Source organism: Terrapene carolina, unplaced genomic scaffold (assembly GCF_002925995.2).
Source record: "Terrapene carolina triunguis isolate 2854851 unplaced genomic scaffold, T_m_triunguis-2.0 Scaffold193, whole genome shotgun sequence".
Lineage (NCBI taxonomy): Eukaryota > Metazoa > Chordata > Testudines > Emydidae > Terrapene > Terrapene triunguis.
The window spans coordinates 3,217,874-3,239,374 of record NW_020664544.1 but is presented as its reverse complement, the minus strand read 5'-3'; the positions used below and the strand labels follow the sequence as shown (position 1 = coordinate 3,239,374).

Below are 21,501 nucleotides of genomic sequence, written 5' to 3'. Positions count from 1 at the left end.
CGCTCCTCTGCCCCATATCCCTCTGTCCTGTAACCCTCCATGCGTGTATTCCTCTTCTCACCTGTATCCCTGCGCCCCCAGCTCTGCCCCAATGTGCTCTATCTGTTTTGATCCTAGAGTTTTTCCTCCCTCCCCACCAGCTACTCAGTGTTAATGGTCGTATTCTCAGTGCCCTTGGGAAGCCAAGCCGGGAGCTTGGGGATGGCCCGGTTTGGTATGTCCCAGCACTCTCCCTGCACCCTGGATGCTCTGTTCTGCGCCCTCCTCCCTGGGCCCCTGCAGCCTCTTGGCTGGGTTCGGCGCTCCTCATCCTTTGGGAAGATCTACCCACTCGTGCACTTTCTCCCCTGGGTTCCCACCTCTCTGGCCAGTGACCGCTAGGAGCCGAGCCCCGGGGGGTGGCTTTTCTCTTCCGGTTTCCACTTCTTTCCGTCAGACCAGTGCCAGAGTGGCTCCTTCTAACCTAGACCACTGGCCTCCCTGGGGGTCGGAGTTCGGACCCTTCTGTGCACAGACTGAGGCCCACCTTTCTGCTCCCCATAGCAGCCACCTGCCTGAGGGCAGTCACCATTCCCCGGCCATGGAGAACTGTACGTCGGTGGCAGCGGACCCTGATAAGTAGTGCAGATCCCACGCACGCGCCCCCCGTGTGGGAGTGGCCACGTCTCCCTTTCTGAGCTGGCGGGTGAAGCTGGCAGGCCCGGTCACAGCAAGAAACAGTACCCAGCTGTATCTGTGCTGGCTGGGGTTAGCCACGGGTTATCAGGCCGCATGGAGGGGGGGGGGGCGTCAATATTGATAGTAGATAACATTCCGTTCCGCCAACATGGCTGGCCTTGCTCCCAATCCTCCGGGAGGAAGTCCCTCCTTGGGAACGAGGCGGAGGGGCTGGCCAGGAGCTAGGGTGACTCATACAGAGATTCCTCTGCCATTTGCCCAGGGCCATGGGAATCAAGGTGCAGTTGGGTCCATTCAGGCTGAGCCACAGGCGGGGAAAACCTGGAGGTGCAGGGAGTCCAGGGTAATGCTTTGAGCTGGGCCTTGTTCAGATGCTGGGGGCTGGAGTGGTCCCAAGAGAAAAGGGGGCTTTGGTGGCAGGTGTCAAGGGCGAGAGCAAACAAGTGAAAGAGCCACAATAAGGAAAGAGCTGGGCTTTTCCCTGTCCCTTCCTGTCAGCCCAAAGGGGCTTCCGCTCTCTGCAGTGTAGGCTGCCAGGACCCGTTGATGGGGCTGTGCACAGGTCTGGAAAGTCGGGGGCGGGAGGGGAGTATGTTTCTATCTCCGACTGCCTAGATGCCGACTGTCCTTCCAAATCCATCTCTGTGCGCTCCACCGTGCTGCAAGCACTGAACTCAACACACCAGAGACCCCCAAAGCCAGGACTGCCTGGGGTGCTACCAACCCCCATAGCACCAAAGAGCCCTATGTGGGAGACAGATGTGACCCACTCGGTGCAGAGCTCTGTCCCCTTCAGTGGCGGCTAGGCCACATACAAAGCCTGCTGTCGGCAGGGCTAACAGAGGTGGGGGTTTCAGCTCAGGCAGTAGAGACAGGTATTAAGATACCCAGATTCACCTCCTGCTGCTGCTAACCCAGCCAGGGGTGTGGTGTTGCTGTGTTAGAAGGATCCCGGGTTTTGCTAAGAGGACGGATCTATCTCTGTTGTAAATACCTGAGAGGCCAGTCGAACTGTGATGTGTTTTATACAAGTAATAAATGTTATTTTTTCATATCCTTGCTTTTATTTTGTACAAAAAAGAGAAAAATAACCCAAATTAGCACGAAGCCCTGTAAGAAGACAGATTTATCTCTATTTATATCTACTCCAAAATCTTCTCACTACAAATAAATCTCGTCTACTTCACACCTGGCTGCTCTGCTTTCCTTACGGCGATATGGTGGGGAGATGGGTCGGGGGAGTTTGGGATCCAGCCGCCTTCCCGCATTGGCGCTGACTTCTGATCTGCATGCAGCGTCAAACTCCGTGGGAAATTCCACGTAGGCCACAGCCAGGGAAGGGTTAAGCTGAAGGAGGGCTGGATCAAGGGAAAGGGGCCTGGAGGTGCGATCAGGAGCCAGGACTCCTGGGTTCTATGCTTGGCTCTCGGGATGACCTTGGGCAAAGTCACCCCCAGATAGGGCTGGAACTTGAGACCCAGGTTAAATTCCCAGCTCTGCCCCAGACTCCTTGTGACCCTGGGCAAATCACCTCATCTCTCTGGGCCTCCGTTCCCCAATCTGTCCCATGGGGATGATGCTTTTCCTACCTCGCAGAGCAGGGGTTGCGAGGCTGAATCCATGGATGTCCGAGAGGGGCTCAGGTATGTTCAGCTCTCACTGCGCCCATTTGTTGCCATGCTCACTAACCGACTCCCTGCAGTTGCCTGCCAGCAGAAGGGCGGCTGTTCCCATGGGACCAACACAGCCCTGGTCTGCCGCCCTGAGAAGCCCAGGAATCAGCCCCCTGCAGCGTTTCAGGCTGGTTCATGGCAATGCAAAACCAAGGAGGCTTGCAATGGCCTGAAGAGGGCTCTTTGCACCCGCTTGGCACGGCTCGGCCGAGAACCTTCCAGGTATTTTATCTGGAAGAACAGAAATCCACCCTCCCATCCCACCAAAGCACCCTGCTCCCACCTCACACAGTGCTGCCATTGTGCTAACTAACTGCCCTGCCTCTGACCCAGACCGTGACCTTCCTGCACAGTGCTCACTTGGACAAGGGCCCAAATGCAAGGCATGCTGGGTAAGAGGTTTTTGCCTGCCGCCTTAGTCCAAGTGGCGCTTTTTGTGCATCACGTGTGGTGGCAGCCAGATGAGATTAGCCAGGAATCATCGTGCAAATCCATCCTGAGATTAACAAGGCCCAGAAGGTTACGGTCTTGGGCGCTGGCCAGTTAGGAGCCAGGCCATCCTTTATTAGGGGTGGAAGGAAGGTCGGAGCAGGATGTGAAGACAGATCTGGGAGCTGCCAAGACCCCTTGAGAACTTCCAGCCTGAAAGCAACACTCTGAGTTCTCCTTCGGCAGGAGGATTTTGAGGGACCCCTGCTGCGCCTGCCCGGCTCATCCAGACCAGACCTCCCAGGTGCCCCGCTTTTCCCGGGAACGGCATGGCTCCCAAGACAGTGCTGATAACGGGCTGCTCCTCCGGCATCGGCTTGGCCTTGGCTGTGAAAATGGCCCGGGACAAACAGAAGCGGTTCAAAGGTGAGCGCTTCCCACATGTGCCCGGGGTGTCGGGCACACGGGCACGAATGCCCAGGTTGTGCCCGGATGGAGCTGGTACGGCTGGGATCATGGGAGACCCACGACTCCCCTGCAGCTGGGAGGGGCTGTGCCTTCCCACCGCCACACCCAGAACGGCAGAGTCCATCTCCCTGCCCCATGCCGCCAAACCTTGAGCACTGCAGCAGGATGGGGAAAGAAGAGCTGGCCAGCTCCCTCACCTGTCCTGGGGCCTTTCTGTGCCGGCATGCAGCCGGGCTGTGGGTGCATTTGGTACCCGGCCTATTGGACCCAGCCGGGAAGGGGTGAGGAACTAGGAACATGTTGCAGGAGTGGCGGGGCACAGGAAAAGTCTTTAAACATGAGGTGGTAAAATAAATAGTTTGCTCCAAAGGGAAAGAACTGGAGAGGGTGATGGGTCCTTCCCCTGCCCCTCTGCTCTGGGGCAGGGGCCCCAGCTTGGAACGCAAGTGGGACAACACAAGGGAGTGGGAGTAGCTGCCTTCCTCCTACCTGCTCCCCTCCCAGGATGGTTTGGGCACCTTAAATGTGATCCAGTGGCCGGGATCCCAGTAAGGGGAGGGGGAGAATCTGACCCAGTGGCCTGCATCTGAGTTAGCGTGACTGCCATCTTCCTTTAGGACATGGTGGGGGAGGCTAACCCCGACTAGCTGGTCCATCTCCCCAGGTCAATACAGGTCCGAAGGCCTTTTCAGGAGGGAATGGCTGCATGGCCTGCAGCAGCCTTGGGCAAGAATGTGCTTGGGGCAACGAGACACAAGCCAAGTCTGGAGTCCCCTCCCTCCATCTGGGCCCATGATGCCAGAACACCTACTAGGAGCAGCATGGCCCTGATGGCCCATGAGGCCCCGCATTGAGCCGAGGGTACCACACCTCCTCTGAACCCCCTGCAGCCTCTGGGGTGCATGGCCCTGGGATTTGCCTTCGCGGGCTGCTCCCCAGGACCAACCCCTGCTGCAGTGAGAATAGCAGGAGAAGCTCGTCGTGTATCGCGGCCCCCTCTACACCCGCCCTCCCCGCCCCCAGCCCTGCAGCATCACCGGGGTCTGTCCAGCTTCAGCACGCCCCAGTGCCTGCAGCCAGGCTGCTCTGTGTTACAGTCATTGCCACCATGAGGAACCTGGGCAAGAGGGGGTGCCTGGAAGCGGCCGCCGGCGTCACCCTCAACAAGACCCTGGAGATCAGGCAGTTGGACGTGTGCGATGAGCGATCCATCATCAGCTGCATCAACAGCATCCCTAACCGGCACGTCGATATACTGAGTGAGGTCCCCTGCTTGCCTCTGCCCAAGCCCCTGCTGCTGCCCCCTGTATGGGGCTCCCACCACATTCCTCCCACCACATTTCTTCCCCTTATCACCTGTGCTTATCTGCTCTTCCCATATATATCTGTGCTCCCCATGCCCCTACAAGTCCTGACCTCCCCTACACAGATCTACCTAAAAAGGGGAACAAAGAGGACCTAGGGAATTACGGACCAGTCAGCCTAACTTTGATACCTGGAAAGATACTGGAACAAATTATTAAACAATCAATTTGGGAGCACCTAGAGCAGTGGTTTGTGGTCCACGGACCCCTGGGGGTGCGCAGACTATGTCTAAGTTTTCCAAAAGGATCCACACCTCCATTTGAAATTGTTTAGGGATCCGCAAATGAAAAAAGGTTGATAACCCCTGCCTAGAGCAGTGCTTCTCAAACTATTGTACTGGTGACCCCTTTCACATAGCAAACCTCTAAGTGTGACCCCCCTTATAAATTAAAAACATTTGTTTATATATTTAACACCATTATAAATGCTGGAGGCAAAGCGGGGCTTGGGGTGGAGGCTGACAGCTCACGACCCCCCATGTAATAACCTCATGACCCCCTGAGGGGTCCCAACCCCCAGTTTGAGAACCCCTGGCCTAGAGGTTAATAGGTTTATAAGCAATAGCCAGCATGGATTTGTCAAAAATAAATCATGCCAAACCAACCCAATTTCCTTCTTTGACAGGGCTACTGACCTAGTGGATAGGGAAGAAGCAGTAGATGTGAAATATCTTGATTTTAGTCAGGCTTTTGACACAGTCCCACATGACAGTCTCATGAGCAAACTAGGGAAATGTGGTCTAGATGAAATTACTATAAGGTGGGTGCATAACTGGTTAAAAGATCATACTCAAAAAGTAGTTATCAGTGGTTTGCTGTGAAACTGGGAGGGTGTATCTAATGGGGTCTCGCATGGCCAGTCCTGGGTATGCTACTATATTCAATATTTTCATTAATGACTTGGATAATGGAGTGAGGAGTAGGCTTATAAAATTTGCAGGCAACACCAAGCTGGAAGGGCTTGCTAGCACTTTGGAGGGCAGGATTAGAATTCAAAGTGACTTTGATAAATTGGAGAACTGGTCTGAAATCAAATAAGATGAAATTCAATTAAAATAAGTGCAAAGTACTACACTGAGGAAGGTAAAATCAAATGCACAGCTACAAAATGGGGAATAACTGGCTAGGCGGTAGCTCCGCTGAAAGGCATCTGGAGTTCTAGTGGATCACAAATGGAACATGAGTCAACAGTGTGATGCAGCTGTGAAAATGGCTAATATGATCCCATTAACAGGAGTGTCACATGTGAGACAGGGTAGATAATCATCCCACTCTGCTCAGCACCGGTGAGGCCTCAGCATCAGTCCTGTGGCCAATTCTGGGCACCACGCTTCAGGAAATAAGCGGACAAATTGAAGAGAGTCCAGAGGAGAGCAACAACAATGTTCAGAGGCCTGTGAGGAAAGGTTAAAAAACTGGGCATGTTTAGTCTAGAGAAAAGAAAACCGAGGGGAGGACCTGAGAACAGTCTGCAAAGGGCTGTTAGAAAGATGGGGATCAATTGTTTTCCGTGTCCACTGAAGGTGGGACAAGAAGTAATGGGCTTAACCTGCAGCAAAGGGGATTTAGGTGAGATATTAGGGGAAAATTTCTAACCATAAGGGTAGTTATGCTGTGGAACAGGCATCCAAGGGAGGTTGAGGAACCCCCATTATTGGAGGTTTTTAAGAACAGTTTGGAGAAACGCCTGTCAGGGATGGTGTAGGTTCACTTGGTCACTGTCTCGGCACAGGGGGCTGGACTTCATGACTGCCCTTCCAGCCCTACATGTCTGTGATTTATGAGCTTCCCCTCTGCATATTCATTCTCCCTCTCACCCTTATATGCCATCCCCTATATATATGTGTGTGTCCTCTTCTGGGCCCCTGGACTTCTCTGCATGTCCTTTTCTCCCCTATAGATGTCTGCTGTCCCCATGCACATCTCTTCTTTCCCTGTGCCCTATGCATGTCTGCCCTCCCCACTTCCGCTGCGCATCGTGCAGGACCGTGACCTTTAACTCCGCTGGGGGGGAAGATGCTAGCAGCACTCTCAGCCCTCGAACTGGGTCAGAGGCTGCCGGTAGTTTGGCTGGCACTGAGTCACGTCTTTAATCACAGGAGCCCTTGACCCATTTGCTGTTCCCGGCTTGCACAGATCACACCAAGGCTGATCTGTGAAAGTTATGTAGGTCAGCGACCCACGTGCCCGGGCCCCCTCTCCTGGGATTACGGAGCAATGTGGAGCTAGCACCCCTGGAGCTTGAGATTGGCTCTCCTGCTTCCCGAGAGCCACGTTGAACGCCGCTGCCCAGCTGCAGCCTGAGGCTCAATCAGAGCCTCTTGGACGGCTCTTGTGCTGCCCAGCCAGGGTTGTGGCTCACGCCCTCAGCAGGGCGAGGGAGTGGAGACACAGCAGGAGCCAGGGTCTAATGTGGAAGCGGTGGCAGCTCATCTCAGTCACACCCACCTGGCCCATTAACTACAATGCCACTGGCCCAGTCAGAGCTGGGCTGGGAGCCGGATTGGGCCAGGTTCACACAGGGATTCTCCAGCCCGAGGAGCAGGCCTGGTTGTACACTCCAGATTGTGCTGCTTGCTAGACCCATGGGGAAGCCAGTCTGCAATCATTCAGCACTGGGAAGGCAGGCATGTTAAAAGCCTGTAGCCCGTCCGGACTCACAAACAGAAAGATCTCTAGGGATGCAACCAGAATGTTGCTAAGTAAGGAAGGGGCCCAGGTTACCTGCCTGGCTTTGAGGGAGGGCCAGCTGGGGTCAAATTTGAGTGAGTGGCACTGCGTCCTGGCTCGCTGGGTCGCAAAGCCACTCTCTTAAATTTGGCCAGGACGGCCCTCCAGCGTCTGGTCAGTAGCCATAGGAGTGGAGGCCTGACTCCCCTTCCTTGTTGCACCCCTACCCCAAGGGGCTTGTCAGTTGTTATGCGGGCCTGTAACCAGAGATTCACACCAACAGTGTGTCCAACTCTCGCAATCAGGAGTCTTACCACGTGTTTTCTTAAAGCCCCATCTCCCGGATTCACAGGATTAGATGAGCATCTCGGCTTTCAAAGTAAGGTCCCAGCCCTCATGGCCACTGAGCACAGCATGAACCCGAAAGGCTCAAAAACCCTGAAGAGGAAGAACCTAGAATTGATTTTTATTTTTAAAAACCCTCCTGATTTCGTGGGCTTTATTTGTGATATTGTGCACTTGAGTTGGCAAAGCTGCACCAACGCGCCTGAAAGCAGGTGTCAGGCAATGAAATCCTAAGCTAAACCAAAATAACTCACTGAAACTGAGATCAGAGCAGCCACACAGGGGTTCGCACCAGTGCAAGCCTGTGTGCAGACATGGCCTGAGACTACACGTGGGCATCTAACGGTCAAGCCCGTGCAAACCAAGCTAACTCAATGCAAGAGGGCCCCATGGCGATGCTACACTGCTTGTCCATATCTTGCAGTTAACAATGCCGGGGTGGGGATGATTGGACCCATCGAATGCCAGACCATCGAGGAGATGAAGGGTGTGATGGAGACCAACTTCTTTGGTGTGGTGAGGATGATCAAAGAGGTGCTGCCCGATATGAAGAGGAGACGGAGCGGGCACATTGTGGTGATCAGCAGTGTCATGGGCCTGCAAGGTAGGTGAAGGCCAGGAGAACATCCCTCTACATCTATGCAAAGCTGGCTGTGAGCTGGTGTTGCCTCCCCCAGCTGCAAACCTCGGGCAGGCGTGGAATTTGCCCCCCCCCGATGTGGCCCCATTGGTCTGACTGCAGCTGCCCCGCTCCCCCGCCGCCCCGCCCAAATACAGAAGTCAAACTACACCTATGTCTTCAGCCCTAATGGTAGCAAGTTTATGGATTTAGTAGTGGAGTTCCCGGTTCAATTCCTGGTGTGTCATCCAAGATGGCAGCCATCACATAAGGATGCCAGTTTCTGGCTCTGGATAAGTATGTGTCTGTCTATCACTAAAAAGGATCTGATTTTTCCAGCTGTACTGTGGAGTTGTAATCTTCTATTTGATACATTACAGTTGTAAAGCGTTAATGTTGTTAAAGTTTTTGGAGCAGAGATCCAGTCTCCCTGCACTCATGCCTCCTGTTTCACCACAGTGTGAGACTCACTAGCCTAAGTGCCACTTATGAGTTACATTTGTGCTATTTCATGTTTTTTCTCAAAGCCCCAACTCCTGGAGTCAGGTGATTAGGTGAAAAATCTCATAGACTGTGCTAGGTGCTGTACAAATACAGAGCAGAAAGTCAGTCCCTGCCCCAAGGAACTTGCCATTTAAATTACTCACTTTTAAGAGTCTCGTCTGCCCCAAACTAGAGTTAAATTAATCCACCGCATTAAGTGGTAGAACCACAAAAAGGGATTTTTCTGAGAAGGCTGAGGGCTTGATGATGATGGGGTGGAAAGAAGTTTCTGTAGGTGACAGGCTCAGTTCCAGTTGTGTTGATCATTTAATACTGCTGAGATTTCAGTGTAGCGTTAACACAGGACAGGTGGCCTAGCCTCTTGGACAGGCATCTTTCTGGTTATTATTTAAATCAACATAAATACATCCATCGAATCAGTCATTTTCAGGGTGGGGAATGGGTAGACCTGACATGGGAAGCTGGACGGATCAGGGATCCAAGCCCTTTGTTAGTGACTGGCTCTTCATAAACAAGGAAGGGTGGAAGGAGGAATTCTGGGGAGGGAAAGGCCCATTGAGAGAGGCTACATTAAATGGAAAGGTCAGTCTGTAGGTTGGGATCATCTCCCGCTTGTCCCCCCACCAGAAGATGAAAGGTGTTTGGAACCTGGTGCCAAACAGACAGCAAGCTATTTGGTGGGCAGGGGGGGCCCACTCACGCCTCCGGAGCGAGAGCACCTGACGGCAGGGTCCCACGCAGGGACGTCACAGATGGTATTTGCTGCTACAGTCGGCACTCCTGGCCCGTCACCCAGCAACACCAGCACACCTGCGGGAGCCAGGGCTCAGCTCCGTGACATCAAAGGGATGAGAGGCGCAGCCTCCCCTCAGCCTGTGGTTTGTGAGGATTTGACTAACTCTCTCCGCTCCGAGGGGGCAGGCCAGGGGGAAAAGGTTTTATCGTGGGCTGCAGCCCTCACACTCTCCGTCACCTAGTGCTGAGGCCGGCAGGCTAACATGGCCTCTTTACCCAGAGCAGAGGTCACAAGAAGGCAACTACTGCCAAGCCCCGAGAGCAGGCCAAAAGTCAGGCCCCTACACATCTCAGGCCAGAGCCTCAGCTGGTGTACATGGGTACCGACAACGACGCCGATTTGCACCAGCTGGGGACCTGGCTGCTTTAGCTTTCGCTTGTAGAGAAAGTGGATTTTGTTTACGTGATAGTAACAGGGACAGCCGCCTCCTGAGTGCCCCCTCAAGACCTGGGGGGGTCTCTGTTGCACTCTGCCTCAGTTTCCCCTCCTGGAGTCCCCCATAACTCCCCAAAGGCATCTCGTTGTTCCATAATCTCTCTCCTCAGGGTCTGCTTTTATTGGCAAAAAGCTCAAAATAAACACACACAAAACAGCTCCCCCCCTGCCAGACTTATAAGTTGGATGCGGCCCCTAATCCCTGAGGTACTGTCTCAAAACTCCCCTGGTGTTTCGGGGTGCCTGCTGCAGGAGCCTTTGTCATTCTCTGAAACCTCTCTACAGCTTCCTCTGCCTTTGGCTTCAAGGCCCAAGCTCCTTTCTCCCCACCCCGGGTCTCAGAGAGGAGCCACCTGCTCACTGCTGCTCCGCTACAGCTTCCTTCCTCTCGCTTCTCCCTCTCTGGCTCTTTATACAGACCAGCTGCCTCGCTCAGGCCCCGTCAGGAGGCTGTTCATGAGGCACAGGTGGGCTGGACCTGGTTCCATTTACAAGGCCCAGTCCACCTGTGACTCTGATCTACAGCAGCTGCCACTGACCTGGTGGATAAGCACAGGGCTGGGAATCAGGGCTCCTTCTGGATTCTGTTCCTAGGCCTGCGACCGAGCTGCTGGGTGACCTTGGGCCAGTCACGGCGTCGCTCTGTGCCTCAGTTTCCCCTCCCATCTTTTGTCTGTCTTTCGTATGCAAGCTTTTTGGAGCAGGGACTATCTCTTACTAGGTGTATGGGCACGACGGAGCCTTGATCTCAGTCACGGTGTCTACACATCCCTAGAACACCAATAAATTAATAACAGTGAAAAGGTAGGTACCTGGGCGATTTCAAGGCTATAGGCGTTGCTGTCCTATATCAGACTCTAGGTCCATCTAGCCCAGTCGTACGTCCCCACCAATGATCAGTGACAGCTGCTTCAGGCAAAGGGTGCAAAATCCCCCAATGATGGACAGGTCTGGAATAAGACCAGAGCATAGTGATGGGGCACAGCTGTTTATACAGGGGGATGCAGGCAGCATCTCGGCCTGGAGCAGGGTAACCCCGCTCAGTACCGCTGTCATGTGACTGGAGCCAGTATCCACTGACTCCAGTATCCCCTATTACAGACCCCCTGAGACTTTCCATGCTCCCGTTGCCATGGCAAGTCCATTTCTGCTTTAATTTGCAGCTTTCCATGTGTTACGTGCTCCGCTGAGTTAGCTGATTGCGGGGTTGGCTTGTTTTGGTTGGGTTTTTTTTTTTCAGCTGTGGTGAGGCACTTTGTGGGTTTACAGTAAAGTCTGGGGGATAAAAATAACCATCCCGTATGAAGTACAAGTGTCAGGAAGCACTTCCTTATCGGCCTGATGCAAATCTAATTACAGAGGAAAATTATGCAGAGTCCACATGTGTTATCCTCCCTGTGACCTCTCTCTTCTTGGGACTTTACACACTGAATAAAGTCCAGTAAGGGCTTCTCCTGGCTACACAAAAAGCTACACACCCAAAAAAGACTCCTGACCAGCAGTGCCAATTCAGACATTTCTTGGGGGGGAAGGGGGCAGAATTCTGGTCTACCGGCTGGGGCCCTGTTCCAGTCCCCGCTCATCCCCTCCTACCTCCCCCCTCAGGGACATGGGTCTCTCTCAGTCAGGGAGTCTCCCCTCTCTCTGACCCACCCAGTGCATGAGCCGGTGCTGCCAGCATTCGCATTCTCAGCAGACTTCCCTGCACCCCGCGGTACAGGGACAGGTTCACTATGTGCCAGGTCACGGCATCATTTGACCCATCCCTCACTCTGTGTTGTGACCACGCAGCCAGAGCGACGATCCGGACTGCTCCAGCAGCAGCCAGACTGATTTAGTACGGGACCACTGCTTAAAAGTGGTCAGGTTGTGGCCCTCCCCCAGCTCCATGGCCTATGGAACTTCGAGCAAGTGCAAAAGCCTTGGGGGGGGGGGTCTGCCCCCCCCACCCCACCCCACCCCACTCCCCAGCTACCTCCTGCACCACTGATCCTGACATCTTGATTGGTAACATTGTAATGAAATCGCTGGTATGCAGGTGTCACCACTATTCCCAGATGGAGGGATTCAGATCTGTTTGCTGTGTGCCATAGGCCCCATATTGCCAGGAGGTAATGGAGAGTGCCCGTTAGCTCAGATGATGGGGAACTAAGGTTTTTGGAGCAGGATGGGGTCAGTTCTGGCCCTGTTGCTGTGACGTTCTGACTGGCCACGCTGTGCAGCGTAGAGACTGATGTGTGGAGGCTCAGCATAAGAACGGAGACAGATCAGGGAACTGTCACAATATTTAATCTGAGGCTTTCTCAGCGTTGGGTCAGATTTATCCCTCTTTCACAGGCTGGGAAGCTGGGGCACAGAGCTGCCGAGCGTCTCATTCCCTGGGCTGCATTGTAATTCAGGAGCAGAACCCAGGTTTCCCTAGTCCCAGTCCCGTGCTCCAACCACCAGACCACATGAGCCCCAGCACTTGGCTCCATGGACCCGAGTTGCAAGGGAATGAAAACGTCGGTGCTTGTCAGAGCAGGCTGATCAGGGCATTGCAGGCTGGTAATTAGCAGTTCTCAAGCTGCCCCTGAGGAGCTGAGAGAGTTGTATCTGCGCCGCACCCCAGTGGGTTCTGCCACCTGGGTCTAACTCACCAATCAACAAGCCTGCACTGTGCCGGGCATTCAGTCCGATCCCTGGCGGTCTGCAATTCAAAGCCACTACCCTGCTTTGCATGACTGGCCAATGGGTCATCCCAGACGGCTTCCCATCAATAGCTACGCCTGGTGTAGCTACTATTACCTGGTGTACACTGTATCCCCCCAACCCCTGTCCACAACCAGCTACTCACCACGTCAGATCCAACTTGCAAGATACTCCTCTGTGGGCTCATGTAACTGACACACCCCCGCTATGGTTCAGCTCTGTTCTCACGCCTCTCATCACTCTCTTGTTTCCAGGCATTATGTTCAATGACATCTACACAGCCTCCAAGTTTGCCGTGGAAGGATTCTGCGAAAGCCTCGTCATACAGGCGCTGAAGTTCAACATCTTGTGAGTTACGGGAATCAGCTTTATGATGTTCCAGACACAGCCGGGGCTCCAAATTAACTGTGCTGGTTCGTTCTCTGTTCTGAGGGTCTTAGCTTAAAACACCACACAGGTGTGGGGGGACATCCCTGGGGTGCAGGTGGCGCAGGCTCTACAGGAACAGACAGCTGGGATTAGCCTTTGTAATCATTAATACCTTTAAACAGGAAACAGACCCTGGAATATCCCCTGGGAATACAGCCCTGGCACTAATCGGAGACAACACGGTACCACTTTCAAATAGGAAACAGATCCCCTTTGGAGAATACACCCTTAGCATTCATTTGGCAAGCAACAGGGCTCCCATGCACAGGTCTAAGGTCCTGTCTTGTGGGACATTCTTGACAAGTGCTCACAACCTGCAGCCAGCCTGCAGCTGCCACCCCCCTTATCTCCGTACTGTGGGTAAGAAATAATGACATTTTCATGCTAGCAGAAAGCTAGGCGAGGCAGCCGCCATCCAGCCAGAACCAAGCCCCAGGAATGCACGTTGGCCTATTAATTATTTTATCTTAAATCTACAAGTGCTTGAGATATTCTGAGTCCCCCACGGCTCAGTGTGTGAAATAACCCCTGGGCATTCGCAGGGGAACCTTGCTGCCCAAACTTCCGTGTAGGCTTTTCTCACGGGAGTATACTGAGGCCTTTGTTCTGGGTTTGTGCTGAGATTCTTTGTCTGCGCAGATCAGGTTGGCTAGGGTGAGTTTTCCTCGGGGGTGACTGCTGCTTGGCCCTTAAAATACTGGCCAGTCCCCAGGGAGGTGTCATTTGGGAGCTAGCTAATTTCCAGAGTTCATCAGAGGCCACTACAGGGCATGCTGGGTTTGGATTCTTAGGAGAAGCAAATCCCAACCCCCCTGCCTTAGCCTAGTCTCCGTCCTAGTATGATCTGCCTCTGGCCTGTCTTGCAGGCTGGGAGTCACCAAGGGAAGGCAGGCCAGGGGCAGGTGCCAGGAAGAGGCAGGGCAGCAGAGTGGCCTGGGAGTGAGAGGCTGACTCCTCTAGTGCCTCATGCAGAGGTAAGGGGTAGCTTGGGGCATGGGAGGGAACTTGTGCTCAGCTGGTGGGAGCTGGTGAGGCTATTCTAGCCCTACCATTGCTCCTGTCAGAACTCCTGCAACATGACCTGAGGGAGCAGAGAACCGGTGAGACACGAGCCCCAGAAAGCCCTAGTGGGATCGGTCTGGGTTCTAAAGGCCGAGAGCGTGGCCAGCTTTCCCGTAACTAGTTCTGCAGTGAAGTTGCCCAGGAGACTGTGTCGTGGCGATGGTCCTGGCCTGTTTTGACATCCAAACATCCGGTCAGTGCAAGACTAGGTGTCACGAGGCAATGTCGCTGAGAGAAGGAGCAACATCAGCGAATGAAGATGGGACGTCGCCGCATAGGGATGTGTTGCTCCCCCTCGTTAACACAGCATCACTGGGCACTGTCACGGTACCATGCTGATGTGGCATCATGATGTCAGAGGGTGTGGTTACCTAGGAGACATTAACACAGGCTGGTCTGGCCTCCAGGGATGACATGGTAGGAGGTGCTGAGGCAGAATGATACCTTAACGCTGGGAGATCAGACTAAAGAATCACAGTGGACTCTTCTGGTCTTAAAATCTCCAGACCCATTGCATGCTGAACAGGGCTGTTATGCTTGCCTGTGTTTCCAGCATCAGCCTGATAGAGCCTGGCCCTGTGGTGACAGAGTTTGAGACGAAGGTCTATGAAGATGCAGAGAATGCAGATTACTCCACGACAGACCCTGAGACGGCAGACATGTTCACTAACCTCTACCTGAAGAACTCTAAGGCGATTTTCTCCAGCCTTGGGCAGACTCCCAATGACATAGCAGAGGTAAAAGGACTCGCGGGTGTGCCCCCAAACACAGAGAGGGATGCCCTCTATCCTTGTTCATACATGCCCTATGCATCGCCCACACAGCAGAAGGCATAGAATAATAGAATCATAGCACTGGAAGGGACCTCGAGAGGTCATCTAGTCCAGTCCCCTGCACTCTTGGCAGGACTAAGTATTAGCTAGACCATCTCTGACAGGGGTTTGTCCAACCCGATCTCCACGTTCCCTCCCTGCAGACAGGTGGTGCCAGGAGACAGCCCAAGCCCCTGTCCCAGCTGTATGATGAGATGCTAAGTCTTAACGTTGACACCAGGCAGCAGTACACCATAGCCGCAATCCATTCTGGGCTAGCGTGTCCCGATTTTACAGGGACAGTCCTGATATTTGGGACTTTTTTTAATATGGGCTCCTATTACCCCCACCCCCCGTCCCGATTTTTCACACTTGCTATCTGGTCACCCTATTCTGGGCAGGCAAGTGTGAGCTAAAGAGGGCTCCCTCAGCTTGCTCGGTCACTTGGAATAAGGAGGTCACTGTCACATGGACTGGAGCACCAGTGCCCTCCTGGAATGGATTCCGGGGGCCACAGTTCACCTGGCAGGTGGAACAATTTTTATAGTAGGGGTGCTGATGATGGAAACCATGTATTTGGTAAAAACAACGAGGAGTACTTGTGACATCTTAGAGACTAACACATTTATTTGGGCATAACCTTTCTTGGGCTTAAAACCCACTTCATCAGATGCATGGAGTGGAATATACAGTAGGCAGGTATAAATACACCGTACATGAAAAGATGGGAGTTGCCTTACCAAGTGGGAGGTCAGTACTAACGAGACAATTCAATTAAGGTGGAAGTGGGCTATTCTCAACAGTAGAATACCAAGGGAGGAAAAATCACTTTTGTAATGGTAATGAGGCCAATGTAATCAGGGTGGCCCATTTCAAACAGTTGACAAGAAGATGTGAGTAACAGTAGGGGGAAATTATCTTTTGTAGTGACTCATCCCAGTCTTTATTCAGGCCTAATTTGATGGTGTCCAGTTTGCAAATTAATTCCAGTTCTGCAGTTTCTCGTTGGAGTCTGTTTTTTAAGTTTTGTTGTTGAAGAATTGCCACTTTTAAGTCTGTTATTGAGTGTCCAGGGAAATTGAAGTGTTCTCCGACTGTTTTTTGAATGTTATAATTCTTGATGTCTGATTTGTGTCCATTTATTCTTTTGCGTAGAGACTGTCCGCTTTGGCCAATGTACATGGCAGAGAGGCATTGCTAGCACATGATGGCATACATCACATTGGTAGATGTGCAGGTGAAGGAGCCCCTGATGGTGTGGCTGATGTGATTAGAATAGATATGCAGACAGAGTTGGCAACGGGGTTTGTTGCAGGGATAGGTTCCTGGGTTAGTGTTTTTGTTGTGTGGTGTGTGGTTGCTGGTGAGTATTTGCTTCAGGTTGGGGGGCTGTCTGTAAGCAAGGACTGGCCTGTCTCCCAAGGTCTGTGAGAGTGAGGGATCATCCTTCAGGATAGGTTGTAGATCCTTGATGATGCGCTGGAGAGGTTTTAGTTGGGGGCTGAAGGTGATGGCTAGTGGCGTTCTGTTACTTTATTTGTTGGGCCTGTCCTGTAGTAGGTGACTTCTGGGTACCCTTCGGGCTCTGTCAATCTGTTTCTTCACTTCACCAGGTAGGTATTGTAGTTTTAAGAATGCTTGATAGAGATCCTGTAGGAGTTTGTCTCTGTCTGAGGGATCGGAGCAAATGCGGTTGTATCTTAGAGCTTGGCTGTAGACAATGGATCGTGTGATGTGGTCTGGATGGAAGCTGGAGGCATATAGGTAAATATAGCAGTCAGTAGGTTTCCGGTATAGGGTGGTGTTTATGTGACCATCACTTATTTGCGCTGTAGTGTCCAGGAAGTGGATTTGGTGTTTGTTATTACTACTTCAAGCCAGGGGGTGCAGCAGCATCCCTAGTTCCAGCACCACTACTGGCAGGCAAATTATTGGTTCTGCCTTCCTCACGCTCACCTGCCATGAACATCTGGATTCTGCTGCCCAACAGCTGACAGGCACCAGTTGCTCTAGTTACTTCCTGTTTCTAAACCCAGTGACTGAAAGCTGCAAATCCACTCTTCTCCCCTCTAGGCCAAGCTTCCCCAGAACCTCCTCACCAATCCCACTTAGCCTCCATTTAGCACTGCCACTATCTGGCCTCCTTTCCTTTTACACAAAGAACGTCATGTCCCGTTAGCTCATATTTCCTCCCTCTGTTTATATCTTCCGGCTCGTTCGCAAATTAATTAATCCCTCCCCCTCAACATTCACAAAATAATCCTCCCTAATCCCCACGTTATCCTGCCCCAAAGCCTCTTAGCATCTCTAAGCCATCAGGAGCCTGTTTAGATTGGCTCTCGCTCTCCACTAATCCCAGCGGGGCCCGCCTGGGTTTGTTTGGAAGGCACAAAGGGGGTCTCTGATTCCCTGCTACCAACGTGCAAAGTCCAGTGGGTCTTCCCGGCCCTGGTCTGCACTTGGTCACACGGCCCTCCGTGGCATCACCATGGGAGTAAGGCAGATTTAGGTTAGATATTAGGAAAATCTTTCTAACTCTCAGGGTAGTTAAGCTCTGGAATAGGCCTCCAAGGGAGGTTGTGGAATCCGTGGCACTGGAGGTTTTTAAGAACAAGTTAGGAAAATACCTGTCAGGGAGGGCCTAGATTTACTTGGTCCTGCCTCAGCACTGAGGGCTGGACCTGCTAGTCTCTTGAGGTCCCTTCTGGCCTGACATTTCTAGGGTTCTGTGTGACTCACCCCAGGCACAGCAGCGGTCCAGGGAGCTGGGGGTGGGGTGGGGTCAGTTGGGAAGGGATTTAGTCTCCACAAGATGAGATTCATCAGTTTGAGGAGCTGTGTTTTGGGGTGGAACCCAGGATTTTCCCCCGGTAGGAACCCTGTCTGGGATGTCTCCCTTCGCCCACTCTCTTGCTTACTGGTGGATGTGTGTCAGGCACTGAGCTGATTCATGGTGTTGCCTCCTACCCCATGATTCACAAATCCTTAGACAACACTTCCTCCCCCGCCCTGTGGGGAGATGATGCATAGGAAACGGCGGGGTTCCCCCTGTCAGATGAGACCGCTGCTCCATCAAGTCAGGTACACTGTAAACATCTGCCACTTGTCTAGTGGTTAAAGTGTAGGAGTGGATGCTAGGACTCCTGGGTTCTGTTCCCAGCTCTGACACTGACCCTCTGGTGACCTGGGGTGAGTCACTTCCCTTCCCCAAGCATCAGTTTCCCCTCAGCACAAAGGGGATTGTAACATATTGGACCCGTTTGGGTATTGGACATAGAGGCAACTGACGAACCCGAGAGATTCAGTCAGAGACCTTTATTGTGTCCTCTCTGAGATCCCACCACCTGCGGCACAACCAGAGTCCCAGGGGGGCATCGCTACCATCTCTCTTAAAAGCACAGCCCGCTGCAGGGCTATGGGTGCTGACCTACCTCCCAGGGCACGGTGAGGCTGATGTTCACAGGGAGCTCTGGGATGGAGCTGGAAAGCATGATGCTGGTAAAGTATTATATTGCTCCCGGCTTAGCTAAGGGCATCACAGGACTCATGTGGGGCTGTCTCGGTTCCCTTGCAGCACACGCTGAGGGTGATCAGCGCCGCCAAGCCGCCCTTCCGCCACCAGACCAACCCCGTCTACACGCCCATGACGGCCCTGAAACACGCCGACCCCACTGGAGCCCTGATGACCGACACCTTCTACAAGATGGTCTTCAAGTACGACACGCTCATGCACATCAGCCTGAAGGCCATCAAGGTGATCCGATGGCAGGCCCGGAAGATGAGGCAGGGAGTGAAGATGCTTGGCTTCAGATAGGCCATGGGAACCTATGGGTGGAGGGGTGGAGATTGGGCTCAGGTGCAGTAGGGCTGGAAAAAGGCTGGAGATACTCCATGAACAATGGGTTCAGTGGACATGTGCCCACTGAACCAGACACTAACCCAATATGGCTTCATTTTATAGGGTGCCCTTTGCACAAGCTGTACCCAAAAGAGCAGGGAGAAGGAGAAATGAAGAAGCATGGGCTATTGGCGGGTGGAAGAGGTTGTAGCTGACAGCTAGAGGCAGCCGGGGAGAAGGCTTTTGATGCAACAGGGATGAGCTTCTTTGGGAGGGACAGCTGCTAGGAAAACAGAGGAGGGAGGGGAGCAGGGTCTTGATTCTCCTCTCAGAATCGATTTACACCAGAGCCCACTGAGCTAATAGGACCCACTCCTGAAGGTACATTTGCAATCAGAGTCAGTAAGCAAGGCAGGGCCGGGAGATGGCCTTTGCTTGCTTGTTACCAGCCTAGGCTGGATTTGAACCTCTGATCTAGAGGCACAAGATTTTCCTTCTCCAACTAACGGCCCTGGGAACAGACTCGTACTCCCCCAAGTAATTTTAAATAGCAGCAAATAGTAAGAGGGGCTGCTGCTTTAAAGGCAGGAGGGAAGTGCTTTTATTCTTGCAGCTGGGTGTGATATAAAGCCAAGAGCTGCCATGAAAGCTAGAGTCCTACTTGCCCACATCCAGTCCCCACCCCACTGCTGTCCCCCAGCCAGCCCATGAGCACCAACAGATGTGCCAAACTGAGAGCATGGCACTCAGTCGTAATACTTGGCTTTTTGGGCCAGGTGCATAAGTGGAAGATGCATGATTGTTAAAAGAATCATAGGGAACTTGAGTGAACGATGCCCAATACCTGTGTAGCTGTAGGATTGCAGAAGTCCTTGCTCCGTCTCCCATCTCCAGCTTGATCTAAGTTACACGAACTTCCAGAGCCGCCGTTCAGGAAAACTTAATGAGACTTGGTGTCACCTCTTTGGAAGCCTTCCAGAAGGACTCCTCCAGTATGCATAAGAACATAAGAATGGCCAGACTGGGTCAGACCAAAGGTCTATCTAGCCCAGTGTCCTGTCTTCCAACAGTGGCCAATGTCAGGTGCCCCAGAGGGAATGAACAGAACAGGGAATCATCAAGTGATCCATCCCCTGTCGCCCATTCCCAGCTTCTGGCAAACAGAGGCTAAGGACACCATCCCTATCCATCTTGGCTAATAGTCATTGATGGACCTATCCTCCATGAACTTAACAAGTTCTTTTTTGAACCTGGTTATAGTCTTGGCCTTCACAACATCCTCTGGCAAGGAGTTCTACAGGTTGACTGTGCGTTGTGTGAAAAAACACTTCCTTTTGTTTGTTTTAAACCTGCTGCCTCAATTAGTGGTTCATGCTCATTAGTGGAGCAAACTCATGGCCCTGTAACAAAACCCATTGAAGTCAATGAGAGTCTTTCCCTTTACTTCAATGGTTTATTTTAATGCCAGGTCTGGGCATAATCTCTCTTGAAACACAAGAGACCTGCCCACAGATGGTTATTATTTGGTGTGGCTGGTTGCAATCCCTTTCTGCCCTAAAGAAAGTCTCCTTCCTGTAAGGTGACCATGTCACTGGTAATCTCAAAAGTGCAAGCACAATTGAGCTCTGAGTCCATGACATTCAGTGCCACATCCAAGTGTGAAACGTTGCAGTTGGGGAGATGCCATGCAAGGGATGCTGTGTCTGAGTATATGTCATTCTTCACCCTTGCAAATTTCATGTTGTTTGGCATGCTACCCACGATGGAAGAGAAGAGCCCACAAAGTGAAGGATGAACTTGGAATAAAACACCTTCAGTTTTTACATCTTGTGTGGAAAAGTTTAGAGTGGAAAATGTAATTATCATGTATACATGTCTGGATACATCTGGATGATGGGTCTCTGTTTGCACACCAGATATCTTGGTGATGATAGATAGATAGATAGTGGACTGTGTATGGAGATAGATAGATCGATCATGAAAGAGTAAAGAGAGACCATGAGATACTGTGCTTGGAACTATGGAACTGACTGTTCTGACTCTGTGGAGGACATAATCACTACTGAGAGGATCTTTCCCAGGGTGGAAGGCTGTTCTTGTGACTAAGGTACCAGACTAGGTCTCAAAAGATGGGGGTTCACTTCCCAGCTCTGGTACTGACTCCCTGTGTTATCTAGGGCAAGTCACTTAATCTCTTTATGCTTCAGTTTTCCCCTCTGTAAAATGGATATAAATTCTTTCATTTTTTTGTCTTGTCTATTTAGATTGCAAGCTCTTGGGTGCAGGGACTGTCTCATACTATGTTAACGGGGCTTTTAGGAACTACTGGAATATAAAATATTCATTATACCAATTCCAAATGTTTAGAGGTTCCGATATTTATCTAAATCTTGTTCAAATGTATCCAAGGAGCTAAAATTCCAAACAGAAATATCCTCAAACAGTTTTCCTTACTGTATTTCAGCATTTCCGACCCAAGGTAAAATAGGAAGCACCAAAGGGCTGGATTTTTCCCCCTGGATGAAATAGTTACCTGAACTTTGCTGAAATACAGAGAAGTTACCAGGATTGTATTTCAAGTGGATTTTTATCACCAGGGGTTCATCCATCCATGCTAAAACCCAAGAGCTCAAATCTACCTAAACTCAATTGATAGGAGCACAGATCCCGCTGCAGTCCACAGCCCCC

General features: G+C 52.0%; 1 protein-coding gene across 1 annotated transcript; it reads left to right on the top strand.

Moving 5' to 3' along the window:
- Nucleotides 1-3,109: 3,109 nt before the first annotated feature.
- LOC112110290 (retinol dehydrogenase 8) lies at nucleotides 3,110-18,789 on the top strand. The gene is made up of 6 exons (XM_024205212.2): nucleotides 3,110-3,206; nucleotides 4,346-4,507; nucleotides 8,052-8,231; nucleotides 12,927-13,020; nucleotides 14,717-14,900; nucleotides 18,550-18,789. The coding sequence occupies exons 1-6, from the start codon at nucleotides 3,110-3,112 to the stop codon at nucleotides 18,787-18,789; spliced, it is 957 nt and encodes a 318-aa protein (XP_024060980.2).
- The last annotated feature ends 2,712 nt before the right edge of the window (nucleotides 18,790-21,501 follow it).